The sequence below is a fragment of the Histoplasma capsulatum genome (assembly GCF_000150115.1).
Source record: "Histoplasma capsulatum G186AR genomic scaffold supercont2.21, whole genome shotgun sequence".
Classification (NCBI taxonomy): Eukaryota; Fungi; Ascomycota; class Eurotiomycetes; order Onygenales; family Ajellomycetaceae; genus Histoplasma; species Histoplasma capsulatum.
Genome location: NW_025544821.1, coordinates 50357 through 69091, shown reverse-complemented (window position 1 = coordinate 69091; position 18735 = coordinate 50357). Strand labels below are relative to the sequence as shown.

Genomic DNA, 18735 nt, shown 5'->3' with positions numbered 1-18735 from the left:
TCGGCCAGCCCTCATGTCCCGAGTCTTAAATTGGGCGATAGAATGAGCACGCACACACGCATAAAAATATAGATACCTTCAGAGATAGCTGGGGCTGAACCTGTGAAAATGGTGAGAATGAATAGGATTCGAGTGAGGACGAATGCTAAGAGTTCGATCCCTAGGGAGAAGTGCCATTTTATCTGATAAAAATGGGCCTGTCATATTTGTTGTTTTACTAGCCCCCTGATATAATTGGTTCGTTGAAATTTTAATGCGGCTGCCAATGACTTTCGAAAGAATGGATATCCCTTTCATTTGCTTGGATTCGCGTCTCCATTTGTTTATTTTATTTCCTAATCCAGGAAGTAAAGGAAGCAAGGTGGCCAACAGAATGCAACCTTTAGAGAGGGGGGCGATTGCTTATTCGTTGATGGAGAAAAAAAAAAAATGAACAGAAAATGAAGAAAATGAGCGCAAATCAGACCTTAGTCCATAAAGTCACCCCTTAGTATCTTTTCCTGGAAATAGTCAGGTTTTGGTTTTTGCTTGGGCTTCGGCTGTTGCTGAGTATCACGCATCTCGCGAACAGGTTGTTCCATAGTTGCAATGGAAGCAGCTCGTTGGTGGTGCTTGAAATGTGGGGCAGACGAATGGTTGGGCGGTGATCCATGGAAGCCCGCAGTGGGAGAGCTAGGGGGGAAGCTTCCGAACGAAGGAGCACGCTCCGCACGCGTCCGAAGGGCTTCCGGCCAATTAAAGCCTTCGCCTAGAGGGCGCCAAGAAGAGGGGTTAGAGCTATTGTTCTGGGGATTGGTTTTATGCGTACTTGCAGCAGGAGAGGATGTGCTACTCGCGGTGGACGGAGCTCGCCGTCCTGCCACTGTAGAATTTCCAGAAGGGTATCTACCGTTTGCACTTGCACTGCCTACACGGTCTCGGAATGCTTGAGCCCCAAACGAGACACGACGGGTAAATGGAGCGGTAGGCGAGGACATCGGGGTGTCATTTCCATTCTCCTCGAGCACAGAGTCTTCCCAGGTAGGCGAACCGGACATGGCAGAGCTTGAGATGCTCCCACGTCGCATGCCTGGAGCACTACCAAAAGGGGATGATTGCTGAGTAGGAGACCCAGAGAGACCCAGCGTGGAAATGGACGTGCGGCGGCGTTGCTGTGCTTGAGCATTTGCAGACGTCATGATTGAACCGGGGATATTGATAGAGACGGTCGGCGGGGGTTGCGGAGGTGCAGCAGAGCTGCCGTGCCTTGTAAAAAGCTCTGAGAAGGAAGTCCCAGAAGCAATAGAAGCACGACGACCCCGAGGACGAGCGGAAGGAACGGAAGGGGCGGCAGAGGCGGAAGAGGTTGAATTCGAGGGGTCTTCGGACATGACAAGAAGGAATAAGAAGAGCTCAGCCAAGGTGAAGATAACAATAGGCTAGGCTAGACGGTCAGGCGCAGGGAAAACAAACAACAAAGCGCCCGAGCGATGAATTGGGTCAAATTTATTTGGTTTTTGATTGGGGAACAGAGGAGGAGGATGAGCAGCAGTTTGGCTTTCTCTCCTTCTTCCTTCTCCCTTTTCCCCACAGTAGAACAAAGAACAAAGAGCACAGCAAGAAAGCAAACAAGTAAAGTAGAGAGAGAGAGAGAGAGAGAGAGAGAGAGAGAGAGAAGCTGATCCAGAAGCTTAGACGAGGTGTGTGTGTTTGAGCCAAAGACACCCCAGAGACCAATTACATGGCTGGTTGGGGCATGGAGGAGGGAATACAAGAAGCGCTCTAATATATCGTATCACAAGGAGGAGCGGAGACGAGATGGGCGGTTGTGAAGCCCCAACAGTCTTGATTAAGGAATGATGTGTCAAGACAGCAGAGACCAGACAGCAGATGCTGGACACTGCACACCCGACGGTGGTCGACTGGAGCCAGCAGGGTCGAGGGAGCTTGCAGGAAGGGTTCTAGGGTGGGGGGTGAAAGTTCCTAGCTGGCAAGCAAGCAATAATGGCCGAAGGAAAACCAGAACTTGGAGGGCTACAGGAGGCACGAATAAAACAAAACGAGGGGGCCCGACAAGGCAAAGTTGAATACTTGATGTGAAGAAGGATTGAATAGAAGGAGAAGAAGCAGAAGCAGAAGCAGAAGACGAGGAGGAGAAAGAAGAGGGGAAGAAGAGAAGAAGAGACAGCGATGAGGTTGGAAGATGAGGTTGGAGAAGATCAAGTTGAAGATGAAGTTGAAGATGAGGTTGAAGATCGAAGAAGTTGGCGTTGAAGCGGAAGTCGTTGATTGTTACATTACGTTACACCCACGGGTGAGCCGTGCAGCCCCGCGCCCGGTGGCCAGTGACGTATTGTGGGGTAATCCGGGGTACGTCCGGGGTAACTCCGGGGGAATCTCGTGTCTGGCGGCCGCAAACGGCGTAACTTCGGAAACAGCCTATTACATGTACGGTACATACCGCTTGATTTATGTAATATCTTGCAAAAGTTCATTAACTACAGTTATTATAGTTATAGGTGGGTCGGGTTACGGCGTGTTCGAACCCGACCCTCACAATAACCAGGTTATATGCAGAGGCGCAGTCACTCAGCCATCAACACCACTGCATATAACCTGGTTATTGCTGGTGTGTGTTCAATTTCATGTTCATACATACAGGATACTTGTATTTAGTAAGAGAAATACTATTAAATTCAGGTACATGTGACTTTGCACACAGAAAGTTATATAACCACTAGCTAAATGACCTGCTTGACTTCACCCCTACTAAAGAGCTACTGGTTCCAGGCACTGTGTAGAAGTGCAAGTCAACTGCCTGAGTGTCATACACAGCTCATACAACTAGGCCTAACTCTATAATAATAATATATATACATCTATAATAATAATGGAGAAATGGAGATCAAAGAGAGAGAACAGAACAGAACAGAACAGAAAAATGAAAGCTTCATACATACTCTATTCAATGAGAATGGGATTATTCTGTGCATCAGACTGAGCATCATGATTCACACCACCTGCTGCTGGTGCTTGTAGCTGTGGTGGCTGTCTATCATGGAAATCATCATACATACCAGGCTGGTCTGCAGAGCTGTGGAGGGAGCAGCATACTGCATGGTCATGTCATTTGCAGTTGGCACATGCTCCTCCAAAGTAACCATACACACAGTGGCACAATGGGAACAGTTTAAGCTCAGGGGATGTACAACACTGTGTACAGCCTGTGACAAGAGTTCTACCACAGGATTGGATCAGAATGGCATTGATGTATGATGGACAATGGGACAACACTTGATCAGCTCTGATATACATACAGATGTACAATATATCAAAGCCAGGGACAGCAAGCAGAGCATGGGATTGGGGACTATGACAAAATATACCCAGCTGGGGATTGCTGGCATATATTGTGCCATACTCTGGCCATTCCTGCCACCCATCTTGATGTTCAGCAGCTGGATGATATGGGTCAATCAACTCAGTCTGAGCCAGGTTCCACTGGGTGGTGACAGAATTGTATGGAATGAGAGCCCTTGCATTATAATCAGCTTTCTATACTGTATGGTAGAGGAGCAGAGGAATACTCACATTGTTCACAGAGAGAGAGGGGGGGAGAGAACACTGTTGAAGAACAGAAGGGAGCTGGTCTTCTTTTTTGTGGAAAAAAAAAATTGAAAATCTTCTCTGACTATGTATGCAAGTCTCTGTCAGTGTTCTTCTTCTTTGGTATGATGAAATGAACATCTTATGCAGTGTATGGAGTGGGAAAAAGACAGGGTGGACAGTGGATGAGTGATCTTGATGAATTCCAACAAGAGAATGATGGATTCTGATGCAAAAGGGGTTGTATGTATTGATGGATGATGATGGAGGAGCTGGAGAGAGGAAGAGAAAAGAAGTTGAAGGGGGAGACAGAAGAAGGGGGGATTTTATAATCAACTTGTTGTTGTTGTCATCATGAATGAAAGAGGAAAGTGGAAATGCCTTGTGTATGAAAGAGGAAAAAGGGAAAGAGAGAATGCTCATCCTTGTGAATTCTGCTGAGGCAGCCTGCATGCATAAATAAATAAATACTCAAGGTTAAAAGATATACAATATAGTATAGTTAATATACACAGATTATCTTCTTGCTCTTCTGAGGAAGACAGAGAGCTTGTTCAGACTCATTCTTAATTGTATGTGCATCAACTCAAGCTCCTCCACAATCTCTAGAACAGATCTTGATTTCATTGTATAGTGGTGACTGAGTATCTCATCAATGATCACCTTCTGCTGGAAAAAGAACATGCACTCACTATTCTTCTTTCTCCAGCTAGACCTGTATGATGACTTCAGATGCTGCACAGAGGGCTGTCCATTCAACCTCTGTTCCCATTCCTTTCAGAGATCATTGACTGATTGAATTGTATGGGAGAGCTGATATGTCCAAATATCATTCTCAGTTGACAATGCTGTAGCAGAAGTGGTGACAGCAGCAGCAGCAGTTGATAAAAAGGAGGATGAAGATACAGATGCAGAGATGGAGGGAATCTTAACAGTATCTTTCTGTACACAGACAGAAACAGAGACAGGCTGAAAGATCCAGAATCCAGTTGTTATTGTATCAATTCCACACTGAATTCTATCAACCTTCTCCTTCATTTGTACATCTCTGATCTTTATCTGATCTGCCACCACATTGATCTGTCTCTGTATGGTGCTCAGGCTCTCAGAAATCTGTGGCACTGACTGTTGAAGCATCATCTTCTGTGAAGGAATGGGAACTGACTCTGCAGCCTGTACAGCATCTGCAAACTGCTCATACTCTGCATGCTGAAACACTGAGTTGATCCACAGTGGATGAGTTGGAAATTCCCTCTGAAGAAGAGCAGAGTCCTGTAGTATCATTATACAAAGATAATCTAACAGCCGCAAAAACCCCTGAGCTGCAAGATCATCTGAGTCAAATGAACTTCCACTATCAAGCAGCTTCAGACTCACACCAGAGATCTCAGAAGGAGTGATATAAGAGAATCTGTTCTCAGAATGAAACCAGATAAGCCATTCATCCACTCATGGTCAGAGGGATTTCTTCAACAGCTCTGGTGGGGTGACTGTAGCTTGTGGAAGATGGTAATTATTTGGCAAGCTAGAATTGAATCCTGCAATCCTCTATATGAACTTCTGATTGATCTGACTGAGATAGCAGCTGGTCAAAGAGTCATTATTCCATTGCTCAGCTCTGTGGATGCTGCTCTCATTCATTTCATTAAGCTCTGCCTTCTGTGCATCTGTGAATTGTCCAGCATAAGTCTTCTTTGTCATCCCTGACATGTCTGTGTACATAAAGAGCTTGTTTGTCCACTTGAGATGAGTTCTGTAGAAGATCTGCTCATACAGATCCCCACTCTTGAGTAAGTGAATATTGTACCAGAGCTGATGGTAGTGGAACTGAGGCAGAGGCTTCTGTATAATATTTCATCTATAGAACAGATAGAATACAATCTGTGACATTGAACAAAGAATATAATTCTTATACTGTATGACAGTTGAATATTCAAGTCTGTTGTTCTGATTTGTCTTGTCATTACTCATGATCTGAATAAGAGGTCAGCAGGGTGTTGATCCCTCATTTAACAGCTCAATTGTAAACAGATCAGCCAACTGCATCTCTTGTCTGAACTGCTCTCTCAGCAGTATATGGTGACTCATGAGAAAGTCAGCTGCTGTATGAAGAAGAGGCTCAACTGTATGCCTTCCATCCCTCTGTCACCTCTCTCAGCACTGATGTACAAAGTTCACCATATTCAGCTCAGTATAGCTGTTCATCAGAGTGTCTGCACCTCTGTCCACAAACTCTGTATGCCTCTGTACATGCTTCATAGATCTGTGAGTCTTTAACATGCCATTCAAGGCCTGGTCAATTGAGTGAGGATGGGAGTTCTTCTGTCTGCTCTGCTGTGTATGATACAGATCAACAAGAGCTGCTCAATACTGCTTGATCAGATCCTCTTCTATTGTCTGCACAATCTCTTCTCCCTCAGCATTTGTACACTTTCTTTTGAGATGGCCCCCTCTGAGTGGATGATTGAGAACTCTCTCACTAAAGAACCAGATTGTCTTCTGCTCAGAGACAATCTGATCATCTGAAAACTTCTTTTCATTACATCATTTCTATCATACAGATAGTGGAGATTGAGCAGCAGTGAGAAGTTAGTCTATCAAATTCCATCTCTCTTCATACACAGAAATAAAGAAGAAATAGAAATAAAATAAATCTATATATTACCATCCATTCATTCTGCTTCCCTGTGTATGCTATCTGTGTATTCTTTGATCTGCTTTGTCTGCTGATTCTCAGTGCATTCTCTCTCTGTGCTGTCATCTCTATAATAAGATCATGCTGTAGCTGCTTCTGTGCAGCAGCTGCTTCAACAGCAGTATCAGCAGCAGAGGTCATTATCAGTCTTTCTCACTTGTATGAAGATGCAAGGGTTTCAAAGTAGATGGGTAAGGACAAGGATAATTAAGAATAGAAATCAATACAAGAGCAGGGGGAGAAGAATACAGTAGTGGGGTGATAATTATTAAATACACATTCAGAGAGGAGCTGATACAGTCATTGTACGTAATATTACAGAAAAGTTACCTCTTTTATATGATCAAAGAAGGTAGCTCACCGTACGGAACATGTATGGGTTATTCGGGGGCCTTGGCTGAACACCATAGGAACACGTGTTCGAACACAGGCAAATCCACCTTCATATAACCACTAGTTATTATAGTTATTATATGAAATATGAGATATGATATATACGGGATAGATGCAGGTGCTGCTGCACTTTGCAACTCGATGTTTGCTGGCTGATCTCCAGGACGAGATAGCATGATGGATGCTACATCATGTTTCTTTCACCATCGATGCTGGATGACCGATCAATCCAGCATCACCGCCATTAGAATCAATCCAGAGCTCTCTACAGAGCGATGCCACTACCGTCTCCCTCCCTGTCGTAGAAATGTGTTGTATGTGCATGTATGTACATACTTGCGGGAATTACGTTGGAATATATTTCGAGTACGTTCAATTGGAATGTTCCAAGATATGAACAGTATAAAAATTCGACTCTCGCCAGGTCCATAACGCATCTACTGCCAATTTAGTCATATACCACACACACATACATATATGACATGCGCCATATCCTATTTCTCGAATATCATCTATCGTATGTAGCGCACTGTTATGTTTCCGCTCATGAATAGCAATACTATCAATATCAATATATATATATATTCGCCCCTTGAGAAACGCCTGAAAATGCCTTCCGGCCCCGAAATCAAAGACAGAACCATGTATGCTTGACCTTTCTAGGTTTCCCATTGTCGCTAGGTGCTGCGTGAGTCTCCAAACCCTCTCTAATTTAAATAATAGCAGGTAACCGCTTCCGCCCCTTCACTCCATGAGGTCGAATAGTCTAATCAATCTTCTCCCCACACCTGGCTCGATCTCCGTCCCATCTCTGGCGATTTTCACCTCCTTATTCGCGTTCCAAGGGTTCCGGAGACCTCTTGTGTGGTGGAATGGGAGACGTCGCCAGCACAACCAATCCACATTGAATGGCCTACCAAAAGACTGACTGTCGTCCGCCGTGCCTTCGTCCTCTATCTGTCCAGACCCGCCCGTCTTTCCCAAACCTACCTCGTCAATGCGATCGATTTCCCAGAATATCGTGCCCCGAGCTGGGTCGTCCACCACAGAGCCCGCTGGAGCCGTTTCCGTGCGCGGCGTAGCCGTGACTATCAGAAATTCGGATGATGGCGTGGAACTGATTCTCTGAGGGGTCCCGTCGGAGATGCTTTGCTCGCCAGTGGGGATGGGAGAGGCCATCTTGCCATAGCCAAAGTATTCTCCAGATTTATTGGCGGAGAATATCAAATATACAGTCTCCGAAGTCTGCTCCCAGGAAAATGAAAGAATAAGTCAGTCAGGAACAACCATTTTGGTTTGCAGGAAATATCAATATTCATGACTCTCATTCGCATCCGACTGCTTTCGCAGTGGCAATTCATTCCATATGGATAGTAGAGTAGTTTTCCCACCTCATACGCATGGTTCAGAAATGCCTCGTTATGTCTCTGTGTGGCCCACACCCCACTCACCCTGCTGCGTTCAAGATCTTCAATAGTCAGGCTTTTCACTATAAAATATCGTTCACAATACTTCACAGCTGGGCGTTGGAAACTGCTATCCTTGGAGGAATTGTTCGGAACAAGTTCAGCATGTGAGTCATCAATCTCATTGCTATCATCAGTAGTACCTGAAGCCGCCGGAAGTGGTGGTGATAATGTTACTCTATTTTTAAGCTCGGAAGTGCCCCTACGCATCCTGCAAACCAATTTAATGCCCTGGAACCTTGAATCATGGAATCTTGCCACTGCTGAGACGCAGGCTGCTTCTGTCCTATAATTCACAAATGCACATTTGCTGTTTGAGATCAGAAATACGCTTTCGATTTCTTTAGTAGCACCCTGAGAAAAATGGTCCTTGAGATCAACAATGTTGGCACGAGATGGGAGATTTCCCACCCATAATGCGAACCCGGATTGCTTTGGCTTCCTCGGTGGCCCTCTGGGAGTTGGTGGCTCGGGGAGGAAAACGGGTGGTTGTACATGTGCATTGGCCCCTGGGTATCGAATATAAGCAACACTCAACCGTGAGATTGATATTTCAACCACATTCCTGTAAACTGCAAATAAATTAAAACAGGATACATAACTGACCTGCTCCGTTTCCACGTGTCTCGAGGGCATTTCCAGAACGATTGGTTAGCCCCGAGCCATCGACAATAGTATAACATGAGGTCGACGATTCTGTCGGCCTCGACGGAAGCGTGCGGTACGGCTGTTCATGCGTAATACGGGAGTAGCTGGAAGTCTCTATATTGCTGTTATTCCGTACGTGCACGCGAATTGGGCCTTGTTGGTTGTCATAGGCCATAGGTTGCGGCGGGAAATGCTGCAATTTTGGCATTTGATGAAAGAGTGCTCCATAGTATGTTGGCTGGGGAATCGAGGGTAAAGTGGTGTGATATAAAACGGCTTGCGTAGAGGATTGTGTTTCGTTAGCTAAGGTGCCAGGCATTGTGGGATAATTGAAAGTTGAATCATATCGGCGACAATTCCACGTATCGTGCCGGATATGCGGATGTCCTGGAATATGAAACGGCACGGAAAATTGTGTAAATGCTGGTTGTATATGATAGTAAGGGTGCTGAACAGGTAAACGGACAATGTTAGATGTCGGCATCCCAACTGCAATATACCCGGGAGGAGGTCGTTCGCTGTCCGCTCCACTCTGAACAGTGGAAGGTTGCGGCATCCCTATGGCCCTGGTGGAATAAAACGGTTTTCGTCAACAGAAACTCCAGTCGGTTGGTCTCTCGCTTGGATAAGCTCTGAGGAACGTCGACGGATAGTTACCCATTATTAACTCACTTACTTGGCGCATCCAAAGCCCTCGGACGTCTGCTTCTGGGACCGCTCTTCTGCCGAAAATATGCCTGGTTTTATGGACGAGGTACAAATGTACACAAAGTTGTGAGGGGAAAGGGGCAATTATTTTTTGTCTGCCTCTGAAGATGGCCCAAAAGTTGAAAGCTCTAGCGGAAATGCGTTATTGCAAGGGACCAGAGATATTGAGATAGCCGAATGGCCCTCGTAAAATGACGGGGATTGTGACAAGATAGTGGACTGAGAGTAAGAGGCAAGAAGAGAAAGCTTAAGGAGAGGGGACCATGCGTAGAAGAAGGATAGAAACCAAAGGCTGTTTGCCCCCAAAGCGATTATGTAGGAGAAAAGCCACAGATATAAGGATCTGGCCACCCAACATTTGGCAGGAGAACTTGGATCAAAAAGGAGCGTTGGCCATAATGAGCAGCGTCACTGACTTGCCTAGACCCTGCAGAGCTGGAGCTCTGGATGGATAATTTGCAATCACCCATGCGAAGGCTCGTCGACTCGTAAAATTATCATTATTGTTGACTTTTGCTCCCCGCTGAGGATAGCCCTGCGCAACATTCGGAAGGATCCGTGAATTGAAACGGGTCTTGCTCGAACCCTGCTTGACAATATATGCAATCATAATGCACTGTTCTCTGTACATGTACGGTAAATGCTCTATTGGCGCTTTTTCCAGTGGGAATGATTCCAGTGCTGGCAATGTGGAGCAAAAGGGACGATGCTAATCGTGCCGGGAGAGTGGCGAGGGAATCCAGTTCGCAACATCCCCTGTTATGATTCTTATTTTCGAAGCCAGGCGCAAGGAGGCAAGTAGCAGGGAACCAAGAGAAATCCAAGTTTATGCACACGGGATGGCTGGTGGCTGGTGAGTGGCAAAAGGATCATCTGCGAGCTGACTGGTAGGTCAATCTTGGTTCTGCCTGCAGGACAAGACGCTACCCGCAAGTCCGCCTCTAACTTACATATGACCCTGGCATACTCTCTACACAGAAGTTCACTCGAGGACAGCGGAGCAAAGCGCTGGCTCGCTGGACGTCCAAACCTCTGTAACATGGACGGGGAGAATTGTGGAATCATCCACACCGTATATCGGGTCCTGCAGCTTGTAAGAGGCATGTAAAGTACATGTACAATATCGCGGTCAGGAGCTTGGACAGGCGCTGTGTAGGCGGCAGGGATGAAATACCTACTCTTCTGGATTGAATGCACAGTACAACATGACACGGCCATGTGGATTCAGGGCTTAAACCCCTGCCTCTGGTCAAAATTTTCTGCTGCCAAACAGGCATGGACAGAGGGTAACCAGACGCCCTACCTGTTTTATGCACCAAACGCCAAAGAACAACACTTCTACCAAAGTCCACATTGCCATAATCATATCATATTATCATTAAGTATCATCGAGGTATCATGCAAAATCAAACATGCAAAAGGGAAACTTCCGACCAAGTAGAAAAGTGAGGTATAGAAAATAATCCAAAATATCTCGGCAATCCCAGAAAAAAATAAAAATGTAGAGTAACAATGAGGCATTATTCGACAATACTAAGTGGAATTGCCTTAGCAAGAAATTGAATTGGAACATTTGGGGAATTAGGTTGCAAAATGCCAAGAAAGAAACGGGAAAAAGGAAAGCGAGTAGAGTAACAGTTGCCTTCTTGACGCAGTTGCCCGCCCCCTGAGGTATATATAGACATATATATATATATACATCCCCTAACTGTTATTCCTCTTTAAGAACGGTTTCACACCTCCGAATTCCCCATACAACGAAGAAACAACACTGGCTTAGTCGCGTTGAAAGAACACCTGCTAGACTCCAATCTCCATCATCAAGCGGAGAAACTAAGTGGAACCCTGACAACCAACGGCGGGAATCAATCAATAGCTGGAAATGGAATTTGCGGGGCCTATCGATCGGATCCCAATGAGGCCACCTTTCCTGCAAATCGAGCTCCAGCACTGCCTCGCTTCTGCAACCTCTCTCTCTCCTTGTTATCGAGGCCGGTAAGTGGGTGGGAAGCAGGTGACGTCGTTGAAATGTTCTCTCCGTTGGACGAGAGCTTGCCACTATTGTGAATCAAGGGCAGAGCGCAAGTTATGTCAGTTCCTGGATCCCCCATTGACGAAGCAAGCGCTCTTGGTTGGACAATAAAGCTTCCGCTTATTTTCGCTGTCCTTTGGTTTATATATAGCTGAGCTGCGGGTGATAAAGGGATGGATGGCATTTCAGATGGAATCTCTGCTCCATTTTGTACAAGCAATTCCGCAATGGGAAATGGTATATGTTTTTCAGCTGAAGGCGGTACCGCAGCGGATCTCGAAGGAATGGCTGTTGCCTGCCCTGACGAAGCGGGAAAGGCAGGATCCGCAGCTGCAAGCGCCAGGAACACTGCATGGGTACCCCGAGACCGGTCGGTGACATTGAGATTGGCGCGAAGGGCGATTCCATATAACACACCTTGTATGTCATTTCTTTTGATAGAAGCCAGAAGTGTTTCTTCCGCCGTAGCGTAACGCGAGAGGGTAGCGGATAAAGGCTGAAGATACGCTCTTTCACTATACTTTGCCGTAATGAACTTTAAACGTTGTTCTCTAGTTGATTGAGCGGTAGGCTTGAGTGAGGGATCCAGTCGAGATTCCCAAACCATATTGCTAACGCGATTTCCAACTTGTAGGAGTATCTCGACAATGTCATTGGAAAATGAATGAATGTCAAGGGTAAGTGAGCGGATTTTTGAGATATGGGTGCCCAATGACCGATGAATCCCACTGCATTCAATACAGAGAACTATCCCAAGATTGATTGACACCCATTCAACTTTAGACAGCGACCCGCAATCCGCACACCAACAATTGCCTTGGTCAGCGTCACGGACTGTTTGTAAAAGTTTCGACGGGTTCTCCTCGTAATTATTGTTATCGCCCCGAACGTAACAGGGTCGGGCGCCAACTGTGGTTCGACGATTCACGCCGGAAACAGGAGGATTATAGTGTGCCTGCTGAGAGGAGTGGGACCCTTTCCCGGCCAGAACGGAGCCAATACCGCGACGAATGGCTCCATCAGTTATTGGCTGTTGAAGAGTAACAGGTGGAAGGCTTCTGCCTTCCACAGCGCTTTGCAATGCGTTGTTGATAGCAATAATCCAGGCGTTCATGTCCTCCTCTGACGTCGCCTGATATATTCTCTTGTACTGGGGAGTTATAACCTCAAAGCAGAATCTTCTTTCGGCATTACGCGCTTCCCGAACGGATGCCATCCGTAGATCGATTGGCTCCATGTGCAAGTCCAGCTTTTGTTTCCAATTGCTGTACTCTGAAAGTTTCCCTTGGTCAAGGACGATCCAAAACCTGCCACATGGCAATTAGTTATCGTTTTACATATTATGAAACAAAGCTTTGGTGTCCAATCAACACCGAAATTGTACAAAATAACTGGGGTTCGACGGGTAATTGTGGGTTAACATGATAATCTTACTTATGCCAAGCTTGTTTGTTAATCCCTTTGGGATCCATGTGAGAGCCTGGGCGGGATAACGCCCACAAAAGCCCCTCCTTTCGATGTTGAGCTTCTTGCATATCGTGCATCGGACTGGAAGAATCGCGATCCTCTAAGTCCCGAATGCCTTTGAATCGATTTGATCCTGATAGTGCAGATAATGATCCTGTGGGCGGCTCAATATGAATAGGAGGATTTAAGGACGAAGAATGCGCTGAATTGTTAGTAGCGACTGCCTTTAGCTGTGAGCCTGTACTATCTGCTCGACCAAGTTCGGAGTCGGATTGATGAGAAAAGTTGGAATTCCCCGGTGCCAGAGCGGTAACACCAGAGGTCGGTACGGATCCCGGTTCGATATACTTCTTTGTGCTCGTCTCTAGGGCCCTTCGTTTCTCTTCCCTCTCCGTACGCTGAAACTGGAATTCTTTATCGGCTTCGGATACTTCATCTATAAGCGCCTGCAGTTGTGGGATCATCTCCTCAATCTTCTTCGCTGCAGCCAAATAACTCTTTGCTTGTGTATCAGCATACTTTGTCAGGTGGGATAATACTTCCTGTTCTTTCCGTCCACCATGAAGGTCCTGCATGAATGATGAGTAGTCGAAACGTTTTAACTCAAAATTCCTTCTTTTTGTTTGGTATTTTGAATCGCTTTCGGCCCGTTTTTTTTCTTTCAGGGAATCTTGCCGCTGGCCAAGATACCGTCCCACGTAGGCATAATAATCTCTACTCTCTTCTTCGAAGTCCTTTTTCTTTGATTCTGCTTGTTTGATGTCATGGTTATATAACTTAGAGAGAGGGTCGATGATGAGTTTTTGGAGGTGTACGGTATTCTGTTGCTCGTAATTCAGAATTTCTCGGGCGATTCGGTCAAAGTAATGCTCTAATGCAGGCTGAATGGCATTCGCGTTAGACAGAGACGCATCATTGAGGGCCGTGATAAAGGCGCTAACAGCGTCGTTACAGGCGATCTGGGCTTGATGCGCAGCCTCAGCTTTTTTTAAAACCTTTTTCATCTTGGCCCGCATATTGCCTGTTTTTTGTTCCAAGGCCTTCATTGTAGCACGGAATAGAGGCCCATCTTCAACTGCGCTCATATCCTCCCCTGGCCGCTGACATGTCACGTCTAACTTTACAGAGCTCTGGGCTGGCAGAGGATGTGGGGTCGGAAGGTTATCCCCAAACTCAGGGGGGGTTGGAGGGGGTAGGAGATCATTGATAGCTTCAGTGTCGCTTATTCGAGATTGGACGGATTGAGAGGAAGGCACCCGATGGCGAGGGGGTACAGTCAGGTCGAATCGGGGCGAAGGAATTTGAGGGCTTGACGAAGGCCGAGACATATTCTGAACCCAGAAAGAAAATGTTGCAAGCGTGTTGAGACGATTTGTTCTTTGATCGTAGTCAAGAAAGCTACAGCAGTTGCGCCAACCGCCACATCTATCTTCCGCTTGTCTAGGAGGCTTCCATTTCCACGACCAGTCAAATTGGATTGACGGGCTCCCCGAAGTCGAGAAATTCCCAACGTGTTTTACATTGGAGTTATTTTGTAAATTCGGGTTGGCATGGAATTCTCGCGTTACCAGGTTATCCAGATCTCTCGGATTGGATGCGTGAGCGAATGTAAGACCGGTGAGAACCGTATCAATTGCCTCGGGAAGACAAGTCGCCACGCCGTTGGTGGTCAAAGGTGCGGGTTGCTTGGTCTGTCCCTGGCGAAGGAAAAAAGTGAAGCGAAAATTTAACTCATCATCATTACACAGTTTTAGAAGAAAGGAGGGTAATCCAGTAGATGGAGACTCTGGGTCCTACAATAGCCGGCCTGTATTAGCGATTTTTTCCCTTTCTTTCTTTCTTTCTTTCTTTTTTTTTCATCGGGGCAATAGAAGCGAGGAAGAAATGGGGATTAGGAGGGGTTAGACTGACCTGGATGTACTCTATGGGTCTATCGTCCCCCGATTCCCTCCTAGGTATTATCCTCGTCGAGGGGAATTGATTTGGCGCAATGGTCAGGAGAAGATTTCCACGAGAGTTGGTGACGATGACAGATGCAATGGCTACTGTGGTGGGAGATTCGAGAGAAGAGTCAACACCAACCAGCAAGGAACATACACAGGATAAGGTTGAGACGTACGCTTGGTCTGGTCCTTGAGATAGAGAGACCCAGGCTCATCTGGCCTACTGCTTATATTTCCCATCGTTAGCAAAATATGGGGGAAATGCCATCCAACCAAACTATGGCGCTTTTATTGCACCAGAGGAGCTTGTCATCAAAGTGCAAGGCAAGGCGTCTCGAAGGGCGGCTGTTATCTGATCAAACAACAGAGAATGGTGTTATCGTCGGTTGAGTTATTGAAAGCATGCTGTGATTGTATTCATAGAAGAAGTAGGTATGCGGCATCTGTTGGAAGGGGTAGCAAAGGAGTTTCCTTCATTGTTAATGTTCGACGTGATGAGCGGTGGTGGTGGTGATGATGATCGTCGCTAGTATTGATGATAAGCCGCCAGGACGAATGATGACAAATATCATCCAGCGTAACAAAGTAATATGTTGTTCGAAATTTATACCCAAGTACTCCGTACTCCGTATGGTAAACCTGTTATAATACCAGATGGCAGTACATTACAGTACACAGTCCCATGAATCTTCCCCTCTATCTTGTTGTTTTTCGTTTATTGTTTTCTGTTTAAATATTGAATAGCGAAGGGTTTTATTTGATTGCCAAGTATAAATCACAAATAAATCGTAATCTTCTTTTCATTTTTTATCACAATTGAACTCTGTTATACTAGTATTAAAAAATATTGACGATCCTCGGTGTTCCTGTTGCGTAGGTGCATTTTCCAGTAGTTTTATTTCGGCAATTGCCAGTAGCCCTCGAATGTAATAATATAATGTCATTAAATTGAAGGTTTGACCAGGGAGTGTCATAGCTCCGTGATGCATACAATCAGTCATACTGAAATACGATTGAACTGTTTCTTTATCTTCTCACAACCGCATTCTAACTGGTAAAATATAGCCCTCGAACACGTTTGACCTGAATGTGGAAGCTGCAGCGTGGAAGGGGCATCTCATCAGCCACACTTAAAGCTGGCAGATATGACGGTATAGATTGACCTGGGTTCCATTGGATTGGTATGCGCAGTCTTCTTCTAATACCATTGGGGCTGGAGCAGTAGTTTGGTGAACAGATATGGGTGGTTCAATACCAGCAAAGGTCTAGTAGAGCTATCACTTGATTGGACCAAATACTCAAGGATATGGGGGATTCAACATTGTCCCATCCTCAGCAGTAGTGCTGGCATTTGAACTTAAGAGTAGCTAGCTGTAGAACTCATCAACAGTATATATCAATTTACATTAATATCAACAAACTCATCTTTAAACAATTACAAGCTACACTCTATCACTCCAGTAAACAATTCTTAGCCCCTTCACTTCCCCCCTGCATTCAAGCACCCAGTAACAGGGTATCGCCATCAGTTGTGAGCAATGCTGCCATGGCTGTCACGTAGAAAGGTAGGCGCCTGAGGACAGTGTTAGGTCTGGGGTAGATTTGCTGTGCTGAACTATGCTCTTTTCTAGTACTTTCATGTCGTCGAACGCTGTCTTATTAGTGAGATCAATGTAAATATGGACCTTGGCATGACCTGGAGACATTGAAACTGTGCAATGACACTTGTTTGGCAGTTTCTCGCCGGTTGTGGTGATGGTTGCTGTGCTATGGAAAGAGCCCCTTCAAGACACCTAGTATACCAGACTCAAAATAGATATTAGAACATGGATAACAGCATATAAGGTGTGAACTCCAGTTTTCCCAAGTTGTTTAGTGCTCGCGTGAGCCACATGTTCAGTGACACCTTTCAAGGAGGTCTTTTCCACCTTGAATAATTTTGCATTCTCAGCAAGGTTGCTGACACCATTAGGGCCTCCTTTGGTGGTAATGTTGTCGATAGCGCCCTTGTAGGAATCAGCTGGGAGACAATTGGGAAAGGATATGGATAGGGATTTTATTGAAGAATGCTGGAAGTGAACAGATCTTCAATGCTAGGGAGGGTGTTAAAAAAGGGGGGACTCCTTTGGGAGTATGAATTTCCAGGGTAGTTGGTGGGTAATGGCTGGATCGTCTTGAAAGAGAGTATTCGAGATGTTTTAGAGGGAAGAATGATTAGCTTTATAGATTGAACTAACATGGAGTGATGCTGCCTCAGGCTTTCAGAAATGTTGCTGCCCGTCGCATGAGTAGATAGGTGATCTAAAAGTCAAACAAACAATTGAGTGGCAAGCGAAATGTAGACTCATGAGGGGCTGAAAGACTCTCACTCACCAAACTTTTCAGCCAGGTGATGAGTATGTTAGATGAGTCAAGGTTTGAAATCAGTTTTTTGGGGGAGGAAAATATGTCTGGATTTGATTGTTTATTTTGTTGGTTTGTCATTAAGCCAAAACTGAATGGGGATCATGGACCTATGGTCAATAGACTGCGTTGCTTGTTGTATTGGCTGGATGGCAGACCCTCTGAGTGACTTCGAGATGACAGCACATCACCGTTCATTTTCTCTTCAGAAGGTGGTGGTCGAGTGTACTCAAAGGAGTCTTCATATGTGCCAACGACGCGCCAGGGAGTGGAAATGATCCCGGGGTTGACGCAGTCCATGTGCGTCGTCTCAAGAGCCTCTAGGTCACCTGACAGAAACGATTGTTAGTGGGTACTACAGCTACCCTATCACATGCCCCCCAACATATTGTGTTGCTCTCATATAGTTTAGTTTAGTAAGAACAACAACATTATCCTCCCACAGATTATGACTCTAAGAAGCAACAGAACTGCTGAAATAATGTACTAACTATATCTTCATACATTATTAAAAGTATATCTAGATAATTTAAACTCTATAATTAATTTGAGATTGAATGAAATGCCTGATTTGATGAAAGAATATATAATAATATATAGAAGAAGAAATCCTCAAATATCTGAAATATAATAGAAATTAAATACAGATTTATCAATATCTGCAATTAATAAAATAACTATTCTGAGAATATTTGAATCTGATAATATAATTGAAGAAGAATTAAATAAGTCAAATATTAAATATAAAGACTCAGTTAATAACAATAAAATATCAGACAATATGAATAACTCTAGTAATTATAATATAAATAAAGAAACTTGTATAAAACTGAAGATTGCAAGACTTTAATATAAAGTTCAATAAATAAAAACTGATAGAAATCAGATCTTTATAAATAATAAAAATATTAATATAGATCTAATAAACTATCTACAGAGAAAAAATAGAATATCTGTTATTATAAAAATTTTTAATAAATTCTATAATTAAATGAGATTTATAAGAAAATCAGTTATACTGACTGAATCTAAGAATTACTTTATATAAAAAAAAAGATTCTTCTTACAGTGAGACAATCTGAAACTGATGATATTCTTGATAAAAAGTAAACTAACTCTAATAATAATATTAGCACTGATATACAGTAATTTTGAAAAGAATATAATATATAATTATACAACTATATATAATCATCAGTTGCTCTACAGATAAAATCTTATTTTACTATATTTAAAAATTATAAATTATTTATATATTCTCTATAATCTATTATAAAGAATAATTTCACTGAAAGATCTGCTGTTCTAAGAATAAGATTATATAAAAAAATAATAAATATAATAGTTAAGTCAAAAAACTCTAATTATATATTTATTGAATATTTAATTATTATA

At 44.3% G+C, this 18735-nt stretch overlaps 5 protein-coding genes across 5 annotated transcripts; 1 reads left to right on the top strand and 4 right to left on the bottom strand.

The window, feature by feature from the left end:
* Positions 1-467: 467 nt before the first annotated feature.
* On the bottom strand, positions 468-1370 carry HCBG_09079 (uncharacterized protein; the record flags this gene model as incomplete). Its single annotated transcript, XM_045436128.1, has 2 exons — positions 468-748; positions 809-1370. 2 exons carry the CDS (start codon positions 1368-1370, stop codon positions 468-470), a joined length of 843 nt encoding a protein of 280 aa, XP_045283116.1.
* An 812-nt stretch (positions 1371-2182) lies between these two features.
* On the top strand, positions 2183-2780 carry HCBG_09078 (uncharacterized protein; the record flags this gene model as incomplete). The annotated part of the gene is made up of 3 exons (XM_045436127.1): positions 2183-2432; positions 2493-2608; positions 2721-2780. The coding sequence occupies 3 exons, from the start codon at positions 2183-2185 to the stop codon at positions 2778-2780; spliced, it is 426 nt and encodes a 141-aa protein (XP_045283115.1).
* Positions 2781-7145: 4365 nt separating this feature from the next.
* HCBG_09077 (uncharacterized protein) lies at positions 7146-9343 on the bottom strand (the record flags this gene model as incomplete). The annotated part of the gene is made up of 3 exons (XM_045436126.1): positions 7146-7921; positions 8125-8711; positions 8746-9343. The coding sequence occupies 3 exons, from the start codon at positions 9341-9343 to the stop codon at positions 7418-7420; spliced, it is 1689 nt and encodes a 562-aa protein (XP_045283114.1).
* Positions 9344-10723: 1380 nt separating this feature from the next.
* On the bottom strand, positions 10724-15177 carry HCBG_09076 (uncharacterized protein; the record flags this gene model as incomplete). Its single annotated transcript, XM_045436125.1, has 4 exons — positions 10724-12834; positions 12962-14691; positions 14906-15039; positions 15114-15177. The coding sequence occupies 4 exons, from the start codon at positions 15175-15177 to the stop codon at positions 11394-11396; spliced, it is 3369 nt and encodes a 1122-aa protein (XP_045283113.1).
* A 1553-nt stretch (positions 15178-16730) lies between these two features.
* HCBG_09075 (uncharacterized protein) lies at positions 16731-17846 on the bottom strand (the record flags this gene model as incomplete). Its single annotated transcript, XM_045436124.1, has 4 exons — positions 16731-17006; positions 17311-17387; positions 17451-17669; positions 17828-17846. 4 exons carry the CDS (start codon positions 17844-17846, stop codon positions 16731-16733), a joined length of 591 nt encoding a protein of 196 aa, XP_045283112.1.
* Between the last annotated feature and the right edge of the window lie 889 nt (positions 17847-18735).